This window comes from Numida meleagris, chromosome 2, assembly GCF_002078875.1.
Source record: "Numida meleagris isolate 19003 breed g44 Domestic line chromosome 2, NumMel1.0, whole genome shotgun sequence".
Classification (NCBI taxonomy): Eukaryota; Metazoa; Chordata; class Aves; order Galliformes; family Numididae; genus Numida; species Numida meleagris.
Window position 1 is genome coordinate 93,285,727 of NC_034410.1, and position 22,375 is coordinate 93,308,101.

Sequence of the window (22,375 nt, forward strand, 5' to 3'; positions counted from 1 at the left end):
GCGGCGTGGCGCAGCGGGCGACCGCGGGGCTGTGGCGGGCGGGGGCGGCCGGCTCTCCGCGGGCTCCCCGGCCCCTTGATGGTTTGTTGGGGATGGGAGCTCCGCTGGCTTTTGGTGGCGTGTTCTCGGTGTCGTTTCTTGGGTAGCTCGTGGCAGCGTGACGGGAAAATGTGCCATGAGTCTTGAGAGTCGCGCAGGAATAGGTGGAATAACGAGAGCCGAGGTGGCCGGAATGAATTTCCATTTTGTCAAAGAGAAATGTTGTGGAATCTTGAAAATGTTCCTTTTTTATTTAATTTACTTGGGAAAAGAGAAAAAATGTATTAACCCTCCGCTTCCCTAAAAACATTATCAATTCCCCGTGACTAAATACTCTGTGTTCTGACACCTGCACAGCTTCAGAGAACTTCTGTTTGTGTTTCCACAGAAAGAACCAACATGCAAAGTGGAAGGAAAACCGAAACTGCTCTTTTAGCAGAAAAGCATTGGCTTTCAGCTCCTTTCATATGTTTTCGTTTTGCTTCATAATGGGAGGAGCAGGATTCTCTGAATCACTGAGGCAAAATTTGGGCATCATTGGCTGAAGATAAGATGAAAGAAGACTTGAAAATATGTCGATACTCTCTGACTATTAATTCAGACAAACCTTTTACTGACAGAGGGGAATAGTGGTTAAAAGTGCCACGGTCTCATCTAAAGGAGCTGATGAAGGATTTCTGCCCCCCCCTTTTTTTTTTTTCCTTCCCACTCTCCCACGAGTCCCAAAAGAGAAAGATGATAAAGAATGTGTATACAAACTGAGATAAGGGGAAGGCGGAAGAAAGTAGCTTCCATTTTTAAGCCCGTTTTTCAAGCGCTGTAAATTCCCTAAATAATTCAATTTACCACATTGTTTTGAATAAATTATATGTATTTTTTGTGATCAGTGTTTTTTTTGTTTTTTTTTTTTTTTTTGGTCAGTGCTAGAAGTGGAATTGGACCTGATTGAAAACTTTAACACAGGGAATGTGGGAAATGCATGGCTGTGATTCCTGTTTTCAAATTGAGGTTTTCAAGTTGCCAAGGGATAGCGTTCCTGTTTCTTCTTGTGTATTGTCATCCTGTGTTTGTATGCATATCTCAGAGATTTTACTTTTTCCCTGATTTTAGTATATATTCTGTGGTGTTGTATTTGAGAAAAGTGTGAACAGAGGGCACCTGAGATTTAGTTTCTCACAGGATCGTTATTCCAGTGTCACAGTTCAGATTACAAGTAATCTGAGTATCTGTTAGAATGTGCTGAAACACTAATTCTTTTGTCTTAAGAGAAAAATGCCTTAAGATGTTCATGTTTATACTAACTGTATCAAAGCTTGATATCTGAATGTTGTGTTTTGTTAGGAAATGCATGCCTGGGGAAGAGGAGCTGCTTAATGGATCATGGCTCTGATGCTTACAGGGCATACCTTATTTTTAGCATTAATGATGTTTACTGTCTTCACTTTTGAAGAATCTGTAAGCAATTACTCTGATTGGGTGACTTTTATGGAAAATATAGATCAATACGAGAAAGAGAAACTTGAAAGTCTTGGTGCTGAGCAGAAGCTGGAAAAAGCAGTTCTTCATCCAAGCTTGTATTTTGATGCTGAAGATGTCCATGTGCTGAGGCAGAAGGCTCACACAAGCCATTCACATCTGTTCAGAACCATCAGAAGTGCAGTGACAGTTATGTTATCCAACCCATTGTACTACCTACCTCCACCCAAACATGCTGATTTTGCTGCAAAGTGGAATGAGGTTTATGGAAACAATCTGCCACCTCTAGCATTTTATTGTTTGCTGTGCCCTGAAGATAAAGCTGCATTGGATTTTGCCCTGGAGTATATGGATAGAATGGCTGCTTACAAGAACTGGTTGGTTGAGAGTGCGCCTGGCGATGAAGTGCCACTTGGCCACTCCTTAACAGGATTTGCCACTGCTTATGACTTCCTGTATAATTCACTGGAAAATGTGAGAAGACAAAAATATCTGGAGAAGATACAGTCTGCAAGCAAGGAGATGTTTGAGTACTCGAAGGTTCGCTCCTGGGGAAAGCAGCTTCTCCATAATCACCAAGCAACCAACATGCTTGCTTTGCTCACTGGAGCTTTAGTGACAGGTATGGACAATGGATCTCAGGCAAATATTTGGAAACACACTGTTGTTGATGTGATGGAGAAAACAATGTTTCTGCTCAATCACATTGTAGATGGGTCTCTGGATGAGGGAGTAGCTTATGGGAGTTATACTGCTAAGTCGATAACGCAGTACGTTTTCCTGGCCCAGCGCCACTTTGGTATTAACAACTTGGAAAATAATTGGCTCAAAATGCATTTTTGGTTTTACTATGCCACCCTATTACCAGGCTTTCAAAGGACTGTTGGTGTAGCAGATTCTAATTACAATTGGTTTTATGGTCCTGAGAGCCAGCTGGTTTTCTTGGATAAGTTTGTCCTGAAGAATGGAGCTGGCAACTGGCTGGCACAGCAAATTAGAAAACACAGACCCAAAGATGGACCAATGGTGCCATCCACTGCTCAGAGGTGGAGCACCCTGCACACTGAGTTTATTTGGTACTCTGCTGAAATCACTCCTCAACCACCTCCTGACTATGGCAGTGCTAAAATGCACGTGTTTCCTAACTGGGGAGTTGTTACATATGGGGCTGGATTGCCAAGCAGTCAGACAAACACCTTTGTGTCCTTCAAGTCTGGAAAACTTGGTGGACGGGCTGTCTATGACATCGTCCACTTTCAACCATATGCCTGGATTGATGGATGGAGAAGTTTTAATCCTGGACATGAGCATCCTGATCAGAACTCTTTCACTTTTGCTCCCAATGGCCAGGTGTTTGTATCTGAGGCTCTCTATGGACCTAAACTCAGCCACCTGAACAATGTCTTGGTGTTTGCCCCATCTCCTACGAGCCAGTGCAACCAGCCTTGGGAGGGGCAGCTTGGTGAATGTGCCCAGTGGCTGAAGTGGATTGGTCATGAAGTTGGAGACTCAACTGGGGAAATTATAACAGCCTCCCAGTCCGGGGACATGATGTTTGTGAGTGGGGAGGCAGTGTCTGCTTATACATCAACAATGAAATTGAAAAGCGTGTATCGTGTTTTGCTGCTCTTAAATTCTCAGACTTTGTTAGTAGTAGACCACATCGAGAAGGAGGCTGACTCTCCTGTTAATTCAGTCAGTGCCTTTTTTCATAATCTTGACATTGATTTTAAATACATACCCTATAAATTTAAGAACAAGTACAATGGAGCTATGATGGATGTGTGGGATGCCCACTACAAGATGTTTTGGTTTGATCATCATGGGAGTAGTCCCGTTGCTAGGATACAAGAGGCAGAACAAGCTGCTGAATTTAAAAAGCGATGGACTCAGTTTGTAAATGTTACCTTTCCGATGAAAAGCACTCTTACAAGGATTGTTTACCTTTTCTATGGCCCATATGTCAATGTTTCTAACTGCAGACTCACTGATAATGTAAAGTCTGGATTTCAGATATCTCTTAGTGTCAACAGCACTGAAAATACTGTTTCTGTTGTGACTGATCATCAGAATTTAAAGGCCAGGTTTGATTACTTGGGATTTGGTGGTTTTGCCAAAGTTGTTCATGAAAACAAAGTGACTAAGTTTGGTCTAGGTACTGAATCTGTGGAAAAATTGATTAAAAATAATAGGGTAGCTTTGCCATTTGGATTCAAAGTGAACATAATTGCAGGGTTAATTTTAGGTGTTAGTTTGGTCATACTGGCATTTCAGTGGCGGTTTTATGTATCCTTCAGTAAAATGTTGCGCTGGATCCTGATACTTGTTATCACACTGTGGCTTATTGAACTGGTTGATGTATGGAGCATGTGTACTCAGCCAATCTGTGCAAAATGGAGTGGTGACTTGACAAGGCTAGAACATGATAAAGGCAATAAAGCCAAACAATTAGAAGGGACCCCCATTGTTTTTCCAGATGTTATAATTACTTCACTTCCTGCTTCTGGTGCAGAAATTTTAAAACAGCTGTTTTTCAACAGCAGTGACTTCCTATATATGAGGATACCTACAGCCTATCTAGAAATTCCTGAGAGTGAATTTGAAATTGATCCCTTTGTAGATCCATGTGAATGGAAGGCTTCTGATGTTCAGAATGGTCATTTTCATCTTCTCAGAGGATGGCTCCAGTCTCTAGTTCAAGACACAAAATTACATTTACAAAACATTCAATTATATGAAGCCAGCAGAAGTAAAATTACTCAGCACTCTGCCATAAACAAGGACAAAAAGAAAAGATCCAAAAAGAGAGAATCTCTGTTGGAGCAAAGAAATAGGGCAAGAGCAAGTCAAGATAAAGATGCTGAATATATTAGGGAATTGAGAAGACACCTTGTCTATTATCCTAATGCACGGCCTGTGCTTAGTTTAAGTAGTGGGAGCTGGACATTAAAGCTTCCCTTCTTTCAGGAAATCCTAGGACCATCAATGAGAGCATTATATGTAGTAAGAGACCCACGGGCATGGATATATTCAATGTTGTACAAAAATAAGCCAAGCCTTTACTCTTTGAAGAAAGTTCCACAGCGCTTAGCTGCAATGTTTAAATGGGAAAATGGTAAAGGAAAATGCAGTATCAATGAAGGCTATGCCTTTGAATATGAATTGTTAAGAAAAGAATTTTCAAATTCGAATTCAAATGCTGTTTCTGTGTTGTCCCATTTATGGCTAGCAAACACAGCAGCAGCACAAAGAATAAATGGAGATTTGCTGCCAACAAATTATCTGATGGTCAAGTTTGAAGATATTGTGAGCTTTCCTCAAAAGACGGCTGAAACAATTTTTGCCTTTCTTGGTATTCCTCTTCCTCCTGCTAGCTTAAACCAAATATTATTTGCCACTTCCACCAGTCTTTTTTATCTTCCTTATGAGGGGGAAATTTCACCAAGTAGCATTCATGCCTGGAAACAAAACATGCCCAAGAAAGAAATTAGACTGATTGAAGATACCTGTTTTTCTCTAATGAACCACTTAGGATACCCAAAGTTTGTAGAATAAATGCTGCTGGTCAGCAGAAATTTGCACTAGTCATCTCTGACTCCCAATTTGTGGATAAATATTAGAGAAGTTTGTTTATTCTTGTAAAATGTGTACAGTCTGCTACTTTCAGAGAAATTATTTTAAGAAAAATATAGTTGTTCTTGAAGGTGTGATTTTTGTTGTTATTATTTTTAAACTTGTAACTGCTTTTGCTGCCTTTGGAAAAGAAAAAAAAAATTGGAAAAAAATTAAAAAAGGCTGTGTGAACCTTTATGGAACTACCAGCTGAGGACTCTATAGCTCAGGGGATAAGTAATAGAATATGGAGCTTTTTACCTCCAGCTCACCAGTTTTATTCCAACCCAGGTGGTTAGTTCCCAGAAGTATTTACTATCTGACGTTTGTGTGATGGCTTATATGAAATTAAACTGGTGGTATTGGCCCAGTTCCTAGTGATGGTAATTAACCCCTTCTGACAGGTTTACTGAGACATGCTGTCTCATTGATCACTATAGTGGTGCAGAATAAACATCAGCCAAGGCGTAAGGCTGTTCAGCAACCCTTCAATGGGTGAAAACAGCCAGAACATTTGAGTGAATTTAGTTCCTTATTTATGGCCTCAGCAGACACGGATATTGAATATAATTGTATGGTATGGTTCCTTCAGCTCAGAGATACGGCACTTCTATTGGGTTTTTGTGCTTTGACTAAAGAGAAGACTTTGTTCTCTATTCCTGATGATATAGTAGTACCTTTTGTGAGCCTGAAGTAAACTACCCAGAGAAAAAGAAATAGGACAAAATCTAAGAAGCCAACAAGATATCCCCAGCTATCAGTTAAATGTGTAGTTTGACCTGCCTCAACCTGACTCATTTTTGGAGGTTGTTAACATCTTGCCACCACATGCTGCTTTATCCTATACTTTTTTGCCTAAGAAATTCTGCAAGGATCTTCTTGAGTGAGACTTTTCCGTACTTTGTTGTAAAGCATTTCTCTGATGATTCTTGTGCGTAATTTAACTGAGGCCAGTGCAAATATTTGATGTCAATGTCAGTGATCTGTTGTTAATGTCTGCATAAAATGGAAATCTAAGATTTAGAAGATCTTAAATAAATCTCCAGGCCTGTGTTGCTGAGGGTTTTTGCTTTTCTGTATGATGTATTTCTGAAGGACAACCATTGCTAATCTCAGGTCTCCCCTCAGAGAATGGAAAATCTTAAACTCACTTCACCCTCAGTCACCTCACATTTGAGTGATTCCCTGCAGTAAACTATCTCCAAAGTTGCCTGTTAATTTTATCTGTTACCATTTTTTTTTTCTATCATGACTGGTGTTTTTTTAACATGGTCCTGCAGTACAATATGGATTTGGAAACAGAGAGGCTTGATAGATGTTTATTTGTCACAGCTTGTTTTATTCTTGAGTCAGTCTTCATTTAGCACATCCCCATTAAGAAAAAGGTTTCCCAATTTAACTTCCTGAGGATTTTTTTGAAATGTATGTATACAGTAAATGTCTGCAGATGTGTAAATCAGATCACAAAGAGACATCTATTTCCTTTACCACTTGTTTTTTATTACATGTGGAATTGTCTTGAAATATGCTTCCGTTGGTTTGTGGGAGCTGGGTTTAGAGTTTTGGGTTATTATAATGAAATGTGTGTAGATATTGTTTATTTGGGTGATAACCATTAGATGAAATCAAAAGTTTAGTGAGTATTTTTGTACAGATTGCAGATACTCTTTCTGATTTATAAAATATAAAGGTGTTCTTGCCTTTCCTTCCAGTCTTAGTACTGTGTCCCTGTCTTACCCCACTGTCTTGTTCTCCTCTTACATACATATCATATTCTTTGGAGCGTGTAGTGATATCTCATCATGACCTAGATAAAAACAGTTCTTTCTTTCCCAACCATTCGTATGTCAAAAGGGGCCTCCAGCACGATAAACCCATTGATATTTTACAATCTCACTAACCTTAACTGTCGTTTACTCGCAGCAGCTGTTTTTTCCCTCCTTCAGTTCTAGGTCTCGCCCCTGACTAGCTGTACGTCATGTTAAAGGAAATATTAAATAAGTTAATATACACTGACATGCTAGTGAAACTTTGGTTTCCCACTATCGTTCTCTCAAACTGGCTTTTCTCTGAAGCCATTTTTAGTCATATGTTAAAAAACAATAATGTATTATTGTCCGTACAATTTTTGTACTTGACAGAGTAAGTTTCAGCATTTGCCTCCTATTTCCAGGATTTACACTCTAGAATCAGAGCAAACAAAAAAATTTTTTGTCAAATGTTTTAATGCATCTGAAGGTAAGAATTAAGTCTGACTATGTATTCATGGAAGTAGAAAGAGACCTTTAAATCCATTCTTGAAATGTTGTGATAGCCTATAAATCTACTTTTTATTTGTTTTTGAGGAGTTGGGTGGAGAGGATGATCTCTGAGGAGGGTCATCTATGCTTCTTTTGGAATACAGGTTATCTCAGGCATTTATGTTCATAATACATGCCATTGCTATCATTTCTTTATTTTAGGAGTTATTTCTTTCCTCTACTTTACAGGGTCAAAGAATGCATAATATATTATACAGATTTGGATGCATTCTGTGTTCCTTGTACACATTTAATAAGATAAGAGCGCTCTGTTCTCTATTTTTGGATCGTGTTGTGAGGGCAAATGCATTAAAATAATTATGGTAAAATACGTAGAGGGAAAGGCAGTGTCTCAGATAACAACAGGGTAGGAATACCTGGGGCATGTCAACTCTCCAATTTTTAATCAAATAATTTATTTGTTCAGTTTTAGATGATAAATTATTTAAGCACTTCACTGAAGTTAGTACTAGGCAGGAGTTAACTCAGCCATGGAGTTGACAGACTATTGAAATTGTGGCCTTGTAACTGCATGACAGTAGAAACATGCATATGGTAGTAGAGTATTCAATCTGAGAATTCAAATCTATTCAAATCTGAGATTGCAGAATAAGTGTCAGTGGCACCATCCATTTTATTTATGAATAAGATTTACAGTTGTGATATGATATACTGTGAAGGTCTGGTGATAAATAAATAAACTTGTCTTTCTCTATTAAAGGATAATTTATAATTCTAAATCTGTGCTGATCTCAAGTCAGACTGATCATTAAACAAACTTTTTTCCATATGCAAGCATTCCTATTGACTCATGTTTTTGTGTATGAAGAACATGAATGCAGTTTTATAGACTGAAATGATTTTGTGGGTATGCAGTTATCCTTGAAATTCTCTTCAGTCACTTGCATCCAGAGGAGGAATGGATGCAGACTTTAATCTCATACTTCTCCATATATTATTGCTCCAGAATTTCAGTAACATTTGAGAATTAATGTCAGACTTCTTTTGAAAAGCATGTCTATTTAAGTACATTGAATTGATGAGTGTTGTAGTGTTTTCAGTTACACTTCAGAAAGACATTCATGATAATAATCTCAATATTTTATCTTAACTTTACTCCTTTCTCTCTTTGTTAAATGGTGATAATTGTTTGTACTATATTACAGGTTGAACTCTCCAGTTAGGAAAGAGCTACAATTTTCACATAAATTAAAAAGGATGACTTTATTTAAATGCATATCTCAGAATCTCATTTGGAAGCCTAAGAAAAAATAAATAAGGGATATATTTCAGTTGTTTACTTACTTTGTAACTAAGTGACATTGGCCCTGGGACCAATGCACGTGGGTCTCATCTATTCAGAGTTCTATCAAACAGTGCAAATCTGTAGTCTCTGAGCACCCTTAAATGCTTTTATTGTCCCAGTAAGGCATTTTCCAAGAGCAAAATCTTTGAAGATGTGCCTCGGTTTCATGGTCAGATTGATTCCCTTCTCCCTCTTAGCATGCATCTGGCATTCAGCTCTTCACCAGAATTTATGTTTGGACAGTTCATTTGCAGGATTTCAAGTTGAGTTTCTGGACAAGATCCTCAGTTATATGTAAAATATGCAGCACAACTCATTTGTCACTGAAATACTATTCTGATAGTGTTAGAATGCAAAACAGAAATGTACTTCAGGTTTTATAAAGTTGCTAATAACTATTTTATAAAGCATGGATCTGACTTATTTATTTTTTTTAACCATAAAAATGGCTTCACTTGCTGTTCAGACTTCGTGATGTGACTGCTAAGGGAGTCTTGGCTCTGCCTGACAGTCGGTTATTTCCATTATTAGTCTTGGTGGTACTATTTCTTTCACAAACGTGATCAAACATGTATAATATGGAGTGCGATAGTGTATTTGCTCAATAAAATGGAAGTTTACAGTTCATGGTGAAGGATAAAAATATGGTACCTCCATATTTCTTTAAGTTAAAAAAAATTAGAAGGTGGATCATGTTGGAGTCTATGTGTTGGTATATTTTATAACTAGAATATATGGTATTTATTTTAGAGGACTTAGAGTAATTTCTCTTTTTTTTAATTACATAAAATTATTTCTTTTAAGAGGCTAAGTACAGGATCTTAACATTTCTACAATCAGGATATAATCATTCCTTTTTTTTTTTTCTTTTTTTTCTGGACTTCATTTTAGGCTTGGTTCAGAGTAAAACTTTTTTTTTAAACATGAAGAGACTCTTCTCTGAATTGACATTCTGTCTGAAATCTCTTAGAGTCTCAGATTCCATTTTATTGAATTTCCGTGTGGAATATCATTTACTACAAGATCAAATCGCTAAATTGTAAGCTATTCAGATCTGGACCATAAGTAGAATGATGCCTTGCTGACCTCACTGAATGTTTTGACAAGACTTCAACGAGGCCAAAATAACTATCCTAAATATTTATTTCTGGAAGAAACTATGCAAAATTTATTGACTAAATGTCTCTAAATCATTATTACAGACATAATATTGTCTGCTTTCAAAAATGTGAAAGATGATTTGTCTTTGGATTTTTCTCTCTTCTGTAAGTAATTTTTTCCTTCTAGAGAATTATCATCTACCTTGCCTAAGTATTTCAAAACATCAGAAATGGGATACTCAAGGCCAGGTTGGATGGGGCCATGCGCAACCTGGGACCCACAACAGGAGTGCTGGAACTAGATGATTGTTAAGGTCCCTTCAAGCATAGATGATTCTAACATTCAAATGATCATGCATTACTTAGTATTAGAAGAGAAAATTAAATACAAGTTAATAATATGAAAAACTGTGTTGTAACCATAATCAAAGCTACCCACAGAGCGTTATATCTATAAGCTCATTAATGTAGAAACAAATGTATTTAAATAATGTGTGAAACACAGTTTCAAGTTTCAGGACCTTGATTTCTTTAGTGAGGAGAAAATTGCTGATATAATAATGTTCGCTATTTTCACTATTTCCTGTGCTGTCAGAAAATATTTAAACGTGGGAAAGTACTGTTTCACATCACTAAAATAATACTGTTTTAAATTAAATTATACATCTCTTAGAGTTGACAGCATGCTAGGATTTATATGTAATGGAAGAAAATGAAGTCTGATTTTATTCACACCTGTCTAAACAGAGGATAATTTCTGAAAGAACATTCATTTCTCTGATAAAACCTCAACATTTAGTTTATTCTTTTTACTGAGGAAGATACTGTTGTGTTTAAAAACATGACCTAAATTAATCTGATGTTACATTAGGTAATTTACCAGTTGTGTCTAAATGAGGAACCTTGCCAGTCTTGAATCAATGGAGAACAAGTGTCACCTTCAGAAGGTAATCAGACATTACTTTTTGTAAATCCTCAAAAGCTGAGGGTGATTAAATTCTTTACTTTAGTTGCCTGCTGAAAGACCTAAAATGAAATAGGGTTAATTTAGCTTTAAATATGTATGATCTTACTTCTAAATAGATTTCTGTGTATGAACATTCCTAGTGCATACACAGAAAATTTTATGAAACATTTCACATAAAATAAAACTCTTGTTAGAAAAATAAAACTTTTGTTACCCTTTTTTTTAAATATATATTTTTCCTCCTTGTTTCAGCATTTAGGATATCACAAAACTTTGTGATACAGCCACAGAATCACAGCCACAGAATGGTTGAATTTAAGAGTGATCTATGGAGGTCACCTTTTTCAATCGCCCTGCTCAAACAGCAGTACCCAAAGCAGGTTGCCCAGGACCATGTCCAAATAGCTTTTGCAGATCTCCAAGAAGACCCCACAACCTCTCTGGGCAACCTGCACCAGTGCTTTGTCACTTGCTGATGTTCAGATAATCTCTTGCCTTTTAGGTTGTGCCCACCGCCTCTCATCCTTTCACTGCATGCAACTGCAAAGAGCCTGGCTTTGTCTCCCTTAAACCTTCCCTTTAGGTATTTATATACCTTGATAATACCCCCCTCAGCCTTCATCTCTCTCTTCTAAGTAGTCCCAACACTCTCAGCCTTTCCTCATAGGAGAGATGTTCCAGTCCTTTAATCATCTTCATGGACCTTTGCTGTAGTCTTTCTAGTTTTCTAGTATGTCCATGTCTCTCTTGTACTGAGGAGCACAGAACTAGTACCTCACGTGTGGCCTCACCAGTGCTGAGTTGTGGAGAAGGATCATCTCCCTTAACCTGCTGACAGTGCTCTTTGTAATGTAGTCCAGGATACCGTTAGTCTTTGCCACAAGGGTACATTGCTGACTCATATTCAACTTGGTGTCCAACAGGACCCCCAGGTAATTTTCCACAGAGCTGCTTTCCAGCTGGGTGATCTCCAGCACATACTGGTGATTGATGTTTTTTCTCCCCAGATGCAGAACTTCGCACTTCCCTTAGTTGAACTTCATGAGATTGCTGTCATCCCCTTGCTCCTGTCAGTGTCTTTCCAGGTGGCAGTCAACCTTCTGGTGTGTCAGCCTCTCATTCCAGATCTGTGTTGTTAGCAAACGTGCTGAGAGCAAACAATACCCTGTCATTCAGGTCCTTTATGAAGATGTTGAATAAGACTGAGCCTACTATTGACCCCTGGGGTGCACTGCTAATTTCCAGTAGCACATGTATTTAATTAAATTTATATATAGAGAGAATAATTGAATCATAGAATGGTTTGGATTTTACGAACATTTAAATATCATTTAATTCCAGTGTCCCTGCCCTTCCTTTAGATCAGGTTGCTCAGAGTCCCATGCAACCTGACCTTGAACACTGCCAGAGATCCACAACTTCTCTGGGCAACCTCTTACAGTATCTAACCACCCTAATTGTAAAGAAGTTATTTCTAGTATCTCACCTAAGTCTGCTTTCTTTAAGTTTGAAACCATCACCCCTTGGCCTATCATTGCACACCTTGGTGAAGAGTCTCTCCCCATCTTTAAGTATTGGAAGGTTGCTATGACATCCCTTCAGTGCCCTCTTTAGGCTAAACAACTCTGACTATCTCAGCCTCTCTTTATAGGAGGGCTGCTGCAGCCTTTGGATCATCTTCATGGTTCTCTGGACTCACTTCCATAGGGAACTTGATCTTCCCTGTGTTGGGTGGGTCTTAATTCCCCCAGTCCCTGCCTTGAGATTCTGTGACTTGGGAGGTATGATAAAAGCAACTTCTGATGAAAACTGAGACAAAAAAGTTGTTCAGTACCTCAGCCTTCTTGACATCAGCTATAGCTAGGTTCCCAATCTCACTATTCTGGGGAAGCACAGTTTCTTTTATCTTCCTTTGCTGTCTTATGTACGTGTAGAATCATGGAATCATAGAACAGTTTGTGTTGGAAGAGACCTTTTTAAGATCACGTAGTTTGAACCCCTGCTATAGGCAGGGACACTTACTTCTTACTAGACCAGGTTGCCCAAAGCCCCATCCAGCCTGGCCTTGTAATGCCTCCATGCAGGAGGCATCCACAACCTCTCTGGGGAACCTGTTTCAGTGTCTCACCATCCTCACAGTAAAGAATTACTTCCTGATATCTAGTCTACCCTCTTCCAGTTCAAAGCCATTTTCCCTCATTCTGTTGCTAAATCTCCTTACAAAAAGTCCCTCCCCAGCTTTCCTGTAGGCCCCCTTCGGGTGCTGGAAGGCCACTGTAAGGTCCCTCTGGAGCCTTCTCTTCTCCAGGCTGAAAAGCCTCAACTCTCTCAGCCTGTCCTGGCAGGGGAGGTGCTCCAGTCCTTTGATCATCTTCATGGCCCTCCTCTGGACCCTCTCCAACAGCTTGATGTCCTTGTGTTGGGGGTTCCAGAACTGGACGCAGTACTCCAACCGGTGTCTCACAAGAGCAGAGGAAAAGAATCATTTCCCTTGACCTGCTGGTCATGCTTCTCTTGATGCAACCCAAGATACAATTGGCCTTCTGTGCTGCAAGTGCACATTGCTGGCTCACGTTGAGTCTTTCATCAACTGACGCCCCCAAATCCTTTTCCTCAGGGCTGCTCTCAAGCCATTCTCCGCCCAACCTGTATTTGTGCTTGGTAACATTCTTGTTGCTCTGTATGTCCCTAGCCAAGTTTAGTTCTACCTCTGCCTGCATGGCTAGGCATGATCCCATGCCTACATTCTTGTACCATATCCCTACAATTTTCCTAGAATGTATATCCATGCCTCCACTGCCAATGCAGTTCCATTTGGTGTTTTCATAGATTCATAGAATATCCTACTTGAATAGCCTACTTACTACCCTTTATAATAGGAGACAAGGATGAATTTCTTTCCATCTGCTGAAAGAGTAAGTGCACATGAAGGCACCATGACTTTGTTGATGTACTAGGATTTTTTTTTAAGCTGCTGTAACTTGAATGTATGTTGTTGCCTCTAAATTGCTCCAGGGTACATGTGCAAATTTTATTTATGAATGATCCTGTTGACTTCAGTGTATTTGAATTTACCTATTTGTATTCCTTGCTTCTCTGATAATAGCCACATAATAGTATCGTTAACATATGAAGTGACTGATTGATTGGTAAAGAGCCAACTTAGGCAATAAAGAGTGAGCTCTGATATTTGGTGTTCACGGATTGGTGAAAGTGCTTGTCAGCCATCTGCTTCATCTGCATTTAGTTCAGTTGTCTGTGCATAGCAACAGACTCATAACATCCTTTTCGGAATCTCCTTTCAGAAGTTTAGAAATCAAAGATACAATATTCAATAGATAATATCTGCTACTGCCTTAGTACCTCTTAAATTCATCTGGATGTAATTTTATTTTTGATTTAAATGTGCCAGGAAAATGAAAGGAGAAAAAAAAGTTATTCAATTCCCTTTAAAGTGTAAGCAAACAAAACTAATGACACTTAGGCACTATTGTACTTTAAAGAAAAAGTATCTGTCAGGTCAGTTTTTAGCAGAGCTGCTGTTACATGTTATTTAATTATTGCTATCCATGCTATATAATATATCTTGAAAAACAAGTATATGACCAATCTACTTTTGTTGGATTTGTGAAGCAGAATTGGGTAGATACACAAACAACTTTTAGCTGAAAAGAGATGCAATAACCTCTTGATAAAGGTGGCCTTACTCTTATCTAGTCACACTTCAGTTACTCTTGTACTTATTGGCTTTTATATAATGTTATCAGTGAAGTTTTAGTAACTTGATTTTGTTTTCATTTTTTTTTTTACAGTTGCAAGTGTATTATCAGGAGTAAGTGTGAGAGCACTGAAATAAATGTTCTGTAACTCTTAAGATCTCATGGTCTACGTGTTAAAATATCCATTAACATCTACATTTTAGAGATAAAAAGTTTTCATAAGACTTGTAGCAAATTCTATTGCAGAATGGAAGTTGAATTCAGTTAGCACACATCTCAGTCTTTTGACTGACTCATGTACAACTTAAACAGAATCATTTGCAGTATGTGAGTTGTGTATGCATATCATCAAATTCATAATGTCCTGCTAAGTTTGGGAGAAAGTCGGGGTGCTGGTAAGCAAACAACAGCTGTGATATGGAGCTGTCTTACGTAGAAAATGTGTGCAGCAAAGTGCAGAGAGATTTTAAGGTGATGAAGGTTTTTAATGATAATTATTTTGATGAGTAGAACAAACTGATATTCTGTAGTAGACCATATCTTCTGCAATATCTCTTATAACCTTTGTAATTTCAACTGTGATGAGAGTGGCCAAATTAATATTTTTTATGCTAAGGCAAAATCTGTTCACAGCACTTAAAAATACCTGCCAAGCACAGAAAACAAATTTAATTTAATAATGTTTTATTATATTTTATTCTTACAGATTTTTATAGTTGAAAGCTGAATATTCTGATTTTAATAGAAAAAAATATAGATGATAACTTGATAGAAAAAATATGCTCATCTAAATAACCTCACCAGTAAAGTACCTTGGCTTTGCCCCTGCAAAATTTGCTGACGGACAGATTTCTGATACTGAAATAAGAAAGGGGTAGCTGTAAAGTTTAAATTCACTTAATTGACCAGTATTGAAATTAAGTAATCAGGAATTAAACCAGAAGTTAAATGTCTTTAGCATATGGTCTGTACTGGTTATATGTGTTTTTACTTGAGTTACAGGTGCACTTCTTCAAAAATAAATACCTCAGATCTATATCCTTGTAATCCTGATAAATAGAAACATTTCCTGGGTTATAGACATCATAGATCCCACTGAACATGCTAATGGGTTTTACATTAGTGCATCATATTAACCATAATTTCTGGATTTAAGTGCTCCTTATATTTTGCATTCAAGCAACAGCGAATACATATATTAGTTTTAAAACAATGTACCATTCAATTTGTACCACCAAATGACTGTAAAGTTACCTAAAATATTTACCTGTATCAGAATGGATACTTTTCATATCAAAGTGAGAATTCTGACTCTCAGACCATGGAAATCAAAACACAGTGTAACATCTCACCTTGCTGTTATGTGGCTGTCGTCTTTGATGGGGTGCAAATTCCTAATTGGGCTCAGTGTCTGCTGGCAGTAGGAAAACATGATGATATGCTGGTTTGTATTGTGCCTCGAGAGAAGAATTAGTCAACAGAGTAGACTAGAGCTTTTCATTGGTTGCATTTTGATATTTACAAAAAGTACATTGTAAATAGATTTTTGTGCTCACAGGGCATACTTCAAGCTGTGGAAAGAGTCACCTCTTCCTTCATCAGAAGACTTTGCAGAGATTTTTGTGCCATATCTTTCCCTGCTGCCAGCACAGCAGAGCAAAAAGGACATAGCTAGAGGAAAAGATATGTGGAAGATGTCCATGCAATGAAATGACCCTCAGGGGTATCACCTTTGCTGTGCAGCCACAAATACAAATTAGAGGAAACCTTCTGCTTCTTCCTAGGAGATGGAGAAAATCTTGAAAGTCTTTTACTTGTGCAACACATTGCAGACTCAGAAATGAGAAGTTTTTATTTAAAAAAAAAAAAAAACAGAAACACAAGCAACAACAAGAAAACACCGCAACATACAAACACTTAAAATTAATTTTCATCTCATGATATGTGAGGTAATTGCCTTGACTGATTGAAATTGCCCAAATGTGGAATAAAGTCCTGTAACAGAAAAAATCATTTCCTGGAATATAAGAAATACTTTCCAGCTCATCAGGCCACAGGAACCTGACACAGAACAACATAAAGGTAGATAAATAAATTTATATATTGGGTTTCTGCACAGCGTTCAGTGCTGATTCAGAGTGATAAGCTGCGGCTAGGGTCAGCCCCATAGCTGTTGCTGATTAAGACAATGAGCAAGAGGAGTGCTGTTGTGTGGATTCTTAAGGAGACTGGCTCCACTCCTTTAATTTCCTATGCTGGTGAAAGCTGTAATTGTACATGTTAAACAAATTGGTAACTAATGCAGTATGCCAGTACACATCCAAGTACAAGTCTAAGGTCAGGACTTAGGGATGAGAGGTGAGAAGTACATAGTGTGAATGAGGAGGCAGTGGCAGTTCAAGATGAACAAAAGGAAGGAGATATGAATAACTTCCAAACGACTGGAAATTCCAGCCATCTGCAAGGATGTAGAAGTGAAACATGTTACATCTGCTGTTAATTTTTATAATGATACCACTTCTGCAAATGAGCTACTGCATAATGTTGCTATACTTCCACATTTCTATGAAGGAGAATAGCATGATTGGTTCCATAAAGAAACCTAATTTAGTTTTATAGTGATATTTTATAATTTTTTGCAAAAATGAAAATGACTGATATGTTTATTTAATGACAAGTTAGATCTCAGAATATTGTGAAAGTTACTTTTGGTTTTAATTTTTCTTCTTTTTTTGTTTTTTTTAATCACAGGTTTCTATTAGGAATAGATGAATAAAATAAGCACTTCGGTGAGCTACTGAGAATAATAGGGAGGAGAGAGGAAGATGAGAACTTTGCTAGTTCCAAGAAATTAAAACAAAATACTTTAAAATTAGGGTGTAGTTTGCAAAATCTCTGTACTGATACCTCAGTGTTACAAAATTAGGTTACAACAAAATAAATTAATGTAGCAAACCGCTACCATGTGTTATCATTTGTTTTCATGTTTTTCATCTAATTTATGTGGGTTTTTATTATTTTCAGTGAATAAACACTGAGAAGCTATATTTTGTAGAATCACAGAATCCTTAGAGTTGGAAGAGGCCTGTAAAGGTCATCTAGTCCAACTCTCTTGTAATGAACATCTAGGTCAGGGTTACTCAGAGCATGGTCCAGCCTGACCTCCAGCGTCTCCAAGGACAGAGCTTCTGCCACATCTCTGGGCAACCTGTTCCAGTGCCTTACCACCCTCACTGTAAAATACTTCTTCCTTATATCCAATCTAAATTTCCCTTCTTTTAGTTTGAAACTATTTTCCCTTGTCCTGTCACAACAGATCCTGAAAAAGAGTCTGTCCTCTTCCTTCTTATAGCCCCCCTTTAGATACTGAAAGGCTGCTCTTGGGTCTCCCTGGTGCCTTCTCCAGGCTGAACAGCCCCAGCTCTCTCTGCCTGTCCTTGCAGGTGTGGTGTTCCATGCCTTGGATAATTTCTGCGGCCTTTCTCTGGATGCTCTCCAGCAGGAGCATGTCTGTCCTACTCTGAGGACTACATCTGGATGCAGGTGAGGTCTCACCAGCAAAGAGTAGAGGGGCAGGATCACCACCCTGGCCCTGCTGACCACACTTCTTCTGATGCAGCACTGAACATGGTTGGCTCTCTGGGCTGCAAGGCACATTGCTGACTCATGTCCAGGTTCTGATCCTTACATCTCCTAGCTTGTACTGACAGTGGGGGTTGCCACAACCCAGGTGCCAGACCTCGCAGTTTTGTTGATTCATTCACACATTTTGTTGATTCATTGATTCAATTCAAATTCAACACAATTTGTTGAACCTCATGAAGTTCACCTGGGCCCACTGCTTGAGCCTGTTTAGGTCTTTCTGAATGGCATCCCATCCTCGCGTGTGTTGATTGCACCATACAGCTTGGTGTCATCCACAGATTTGCTGAGGGCGCATTCAACCTCATTGTCGATGTCACTGATGAAGAGCAGCAGTCACAGTACTGATCCCTGGGGGATACCACTTGTCACTGATCTCCATCCACACACTGAGCCATACACCGCCACTCTCTGGGTACAATACAACCAGTACTTTGTCCATTGAACAGCTCATCTATAAATCCATATCTTTCCAAATTGGAGAGAAGGATGCTATAGGGGACCTTGTCAATGGCCCTAATTTTTGTTTATATTTTTCTCTGCTAGAAATCTGCTAACAGCACTGACATTTCAACCACACAATAAAATAGCTACTCAGTACAAGAAATGATTGTACATCTGTTTGTTATTGTTAATGAAAAGTAAAATTCTAACTTTGTTTTGCTTTTTAATAAGTGTAAATGAAACTGAATCAGGAAAACTGTCCCTCAGCGAAGAGCCTGGCCTATTGATTAAACTTGTTAATTCAGTCCCTCAGCTAAACTTTAGCCCATTCATGAGACAAACTGTGCGTTATCCTTACTGAAGAAGACAAGCTCTGGTTCTCTCTGCACAGAGCTTTGGTTGAAAGTGTCATTATAGGAACTGCTGAATTGGTGGAGTTTTTGTTGTTGTTGTTTGTTTGTTGTTTTCTGTTTTTTTATATCAGAAAAGTATACCTCAAAAAGCCAGAATCACCTTCTCATTTAAAAAATGATTCCAAATGCAGGCAGGGAGCATATTTCCTAAATGTCTGATACTCTATTCCTGTACATTAGCACAGTATCATTAAAGATAGTGAAACTGAGCAGCTGAGGATAGGTAGCATTCTACCTGCAGAATAAATGTCAGTATGGAACAGAGACTTCACTGCGATAACAGGACAACATGGCATCGGGAAGGTGAGCCAGAAGACAACTGCTGCAAAACAAGCCTGTACAGTGCATTATGTCCCTCTCTCCTTCCCCAACCCCCCTCCCTCTTTCCTTTCTGTAGCTGTGAGAGAAACACTGCCCACAGCCCCGTTACAAGAGGGGAGAGTGATCTCTTTAAAGATTTAACCTCTTCCATTTTCTCTGTTTTGGCTTTTGTTCAGTTAGATAAATAAATAAAAGTTCTCATTTGTGTTGTATAATCAGCCTGCAATCAGGAACACAAAGGGAAAATTCTGGCACTTGAACTACATACTACTTTGTTCTGTTACAAGGCAGTGTGGCAGTTCCTGTTCTGATAATAAATAAAGAAGGATTTGAATCTGTATTTAAAAGCTGTGCAGAAACTAGCTGGGTACCTATTTATGTGATCTGAGTATTTAGCTGTGAGTGTTGAGTAGTACCTATTGGCAGCAACATAGATCACATAGGTTTAATGTACTGAAAGACAGGCCAAGTTGTTACTAAGCTTCAGATTTATATCTCTCTTTGAAGATCTGATTCAAATCATAATGATGAGGGACTTGTGTGTAGCTTACCTACTGTGGTTTTGTGAGGAACTGAGTATTTTAGACCACATCTATACCTACGTGATGAACCCCATGGTAGCATACTCCTGGGGCTGTTTTCTATTCAGGGTACATTTTCACGAGCTCTGAATCTACAGGTCCAGGTTTATCACACGACTACGTCATGTACCCAAATCCTGAAACTTGGTATGTATCCCAGATCTGATAATGTCATATCCTGAAAAGCCTTGCCAACAGGATTTTGTTCTACAGAGCATAAGAGGAAGGGATGATACCTACGCTGCTTTCAAATGGTAAAACCGTAAAGCCCCAGTGGTTTCAGCTGTCTCATTTAATGATTCTGAATTTCACCTCAGATTCAAAATAATATCCTTGGATTCCAAACCCATGCAAGTGAAAACAGAGTAAAGGTTTAAAATTTACAACATTTAAGTTGATTGCCACTCTATATGTTAAAAAGTAAAGGCAAGGCAGTTGGGAAAACAGTAGTTGTTGTTTATTCTAATTGATTTGCTTCCTTTTTTCTTCTGAAGTGCACAGCAGTTCATGCTGCTGGCTGTCTTTTCTGCTGCATGAATGCACAATGCTGCTTGTGTTTCAGTATAGGCGAGTAGAATGGAATGGAAGATCTAGTTATTTAAGATCAACAGGGAGATTAGTATTTGTTTTAAAAAACGTCATACAAATAATGGCCAAGTAAATCAAACAGAAAAAAATAATAACACAAATAAAAAAATCCTGAAATTGCAATGAACTTTCAAGACAGATAAAAGAATGGAGTAATTAACCAAACCTTCAGGGGAACCTGATCTGCTTCAGTGTGGGAGCACTCTGCAGCACAGCAGGGAGTGGTGGCACATAGGGGCTTCCTGCGTCAGGGAAACCCCAGGGGAGGCAGAGATCCCTCTGAGCACTGACAGGGTGTGTGTGGGGCCAAGAGCACAGTGGTCACTGCCTACACTCATGGAGGTGGCCCTGGGGAGTGCTGCAGCTAAGGGCAGGCAGTCAGGGAATGACAGCGCTGTCACTGCTCCTTCCAGCAGTGGTTGTAACCCACTCACAAGGAGCTCCGGTCATGGCACCCACTTGGCAGAAAGCAGTGTCCTGTCTGTCCTCTGTGGCCTATCCAACCACAGGAATTGACACAGCTACACAGACACAGAGCTCCCGAGGGAACATGTGGCCATCCAGATCTCAGGCTGCAGAATGTGCCCGAGCTGTCTGTCAGTGCTTGATGGCAACAAACACTAAAATGGGAGGAGCTTTTGACTTCTTTGAGGGCAGAGAGTCCTTGCAAAGAGATCTTGGTAAATTAGAAGGCTGAGCAATCACCAACCACATGAAGTTTAACAGTTGCTGGGTTCTGCACTTGGGATGGGACAACGCTGTTAACTGTGTACAGACTGGGAGATGAGAGGCTGGAGAGCAGCCCCAAGGGAGGGGATCTGGAAGTTTGGGGTGATGGAAGTTGAACACGAGTCAGCAGTGTGCCCTGACAGCCCAAAGGGCCAACCACAGCCTGGGGTGCATGAGGCCCAGTACTGCCATTGGGCAAGGGGAGGGGTTGTCCTGCTCTGCTCTGCACTGTGCTGCCTCACCTTGAGCACTGCATGCAGTTTGGGTGCCACAGTATAAGAAAGGCATAAAACTATTAGAGTCTAAAGAAAGGCTACAAAGATGGTGAAGGGTCTAGAGAGGAGCAGCTGAGATCCCTGGGTGTTTTCAGCCCAGAGCAGAGGAGCTGAGGGGAGGCCTCATGGCGGCTGCAGCTCCTCACAGGGAGCGGAGGGGCAGCGCTGAGCTCTGCTCTCTGGGGACTGCGACAGGGCGCGAGGAAACAGGGTGGACCTGTGTCAGGGGAGGGGCAGGTGGGGACTAGGGAAAGGTGCTGCACAAGAGGTTGGTCCAGGATGGTGCCCTGGAACAGGCTCCCCAGGGCAGCGGTCACAGCCCCGAGCTGCCGGAGTGTTTGGACGGTGCTCTCAGACATAGGGTTTGAATTTTGGATGTTCCTTTGTGGAGTGTGTATTGGACTCAGTGATCCTTGTGGCTCCCTTCAGCTTGGGATATTCTATGATTCACTTGCATAGAACATATGCTGCTTGCCGATGTGAAAAAGATTTACTCTTTAGTGAGAGCCAAGGTGTTATCAGAAAAAAACAACTCTATGTATAAAGGCAAGCAGTTGTTTAAGTATGTAATGTAACTCTTACTGAAAACGAATACAATTTTCCACTGGATATACAGGAAGGAAGAATCAGTTTAAGGTTGTGAGAAAAAGGTAAAAAGGGCTGTACTTGATCAAGGTGAAGGACTGTTTAACTTGGTGTGCTGCTTTCAGTAGTTGCCTTATGTGGACAATTAGACAAGAATGAGATAGGGTAAAGTAGGATTCTTTGTCTGATCCCTTGCCCAGTCTCAAGACTGAACTAGCTGTGAATTTTATCTATTTAGCAAATCTAAGTGGATTTATTTCCATTAAATTTTTCAGTCT

General features: G+C 39.3%; 1 protein-coding gene across 1 annotated transcript; it reads left to right on the forward strand.

Annotated features, from left to right (window-relative positions):
* On the forward strand, positions 22 to 9,140 carry DSEL (dermatan sulfate epimerase-like). Its single transcript, XM_021387770.1, has one exon. It carries the CDS (start codon positions 1,420 to 1,422, stop codon positions 5,068 to 5,070), a length of 3,651 nt encoding a protein of 1,216 aa, XP_021243445.1. The 5' UTR covers positions 22 to 1,419; the 3' UTR covers positions 5,071 to 9,140.

Bases quoted from the DNA above. Each gene is read 5' to 3' on its own strand.
- DSEL (XM_021387770.1), top strand. From the start codon at position 1,420: ATGGCTCTGATGCTTACAGGGCATACCTTATTTTTAGCATTAATGATG.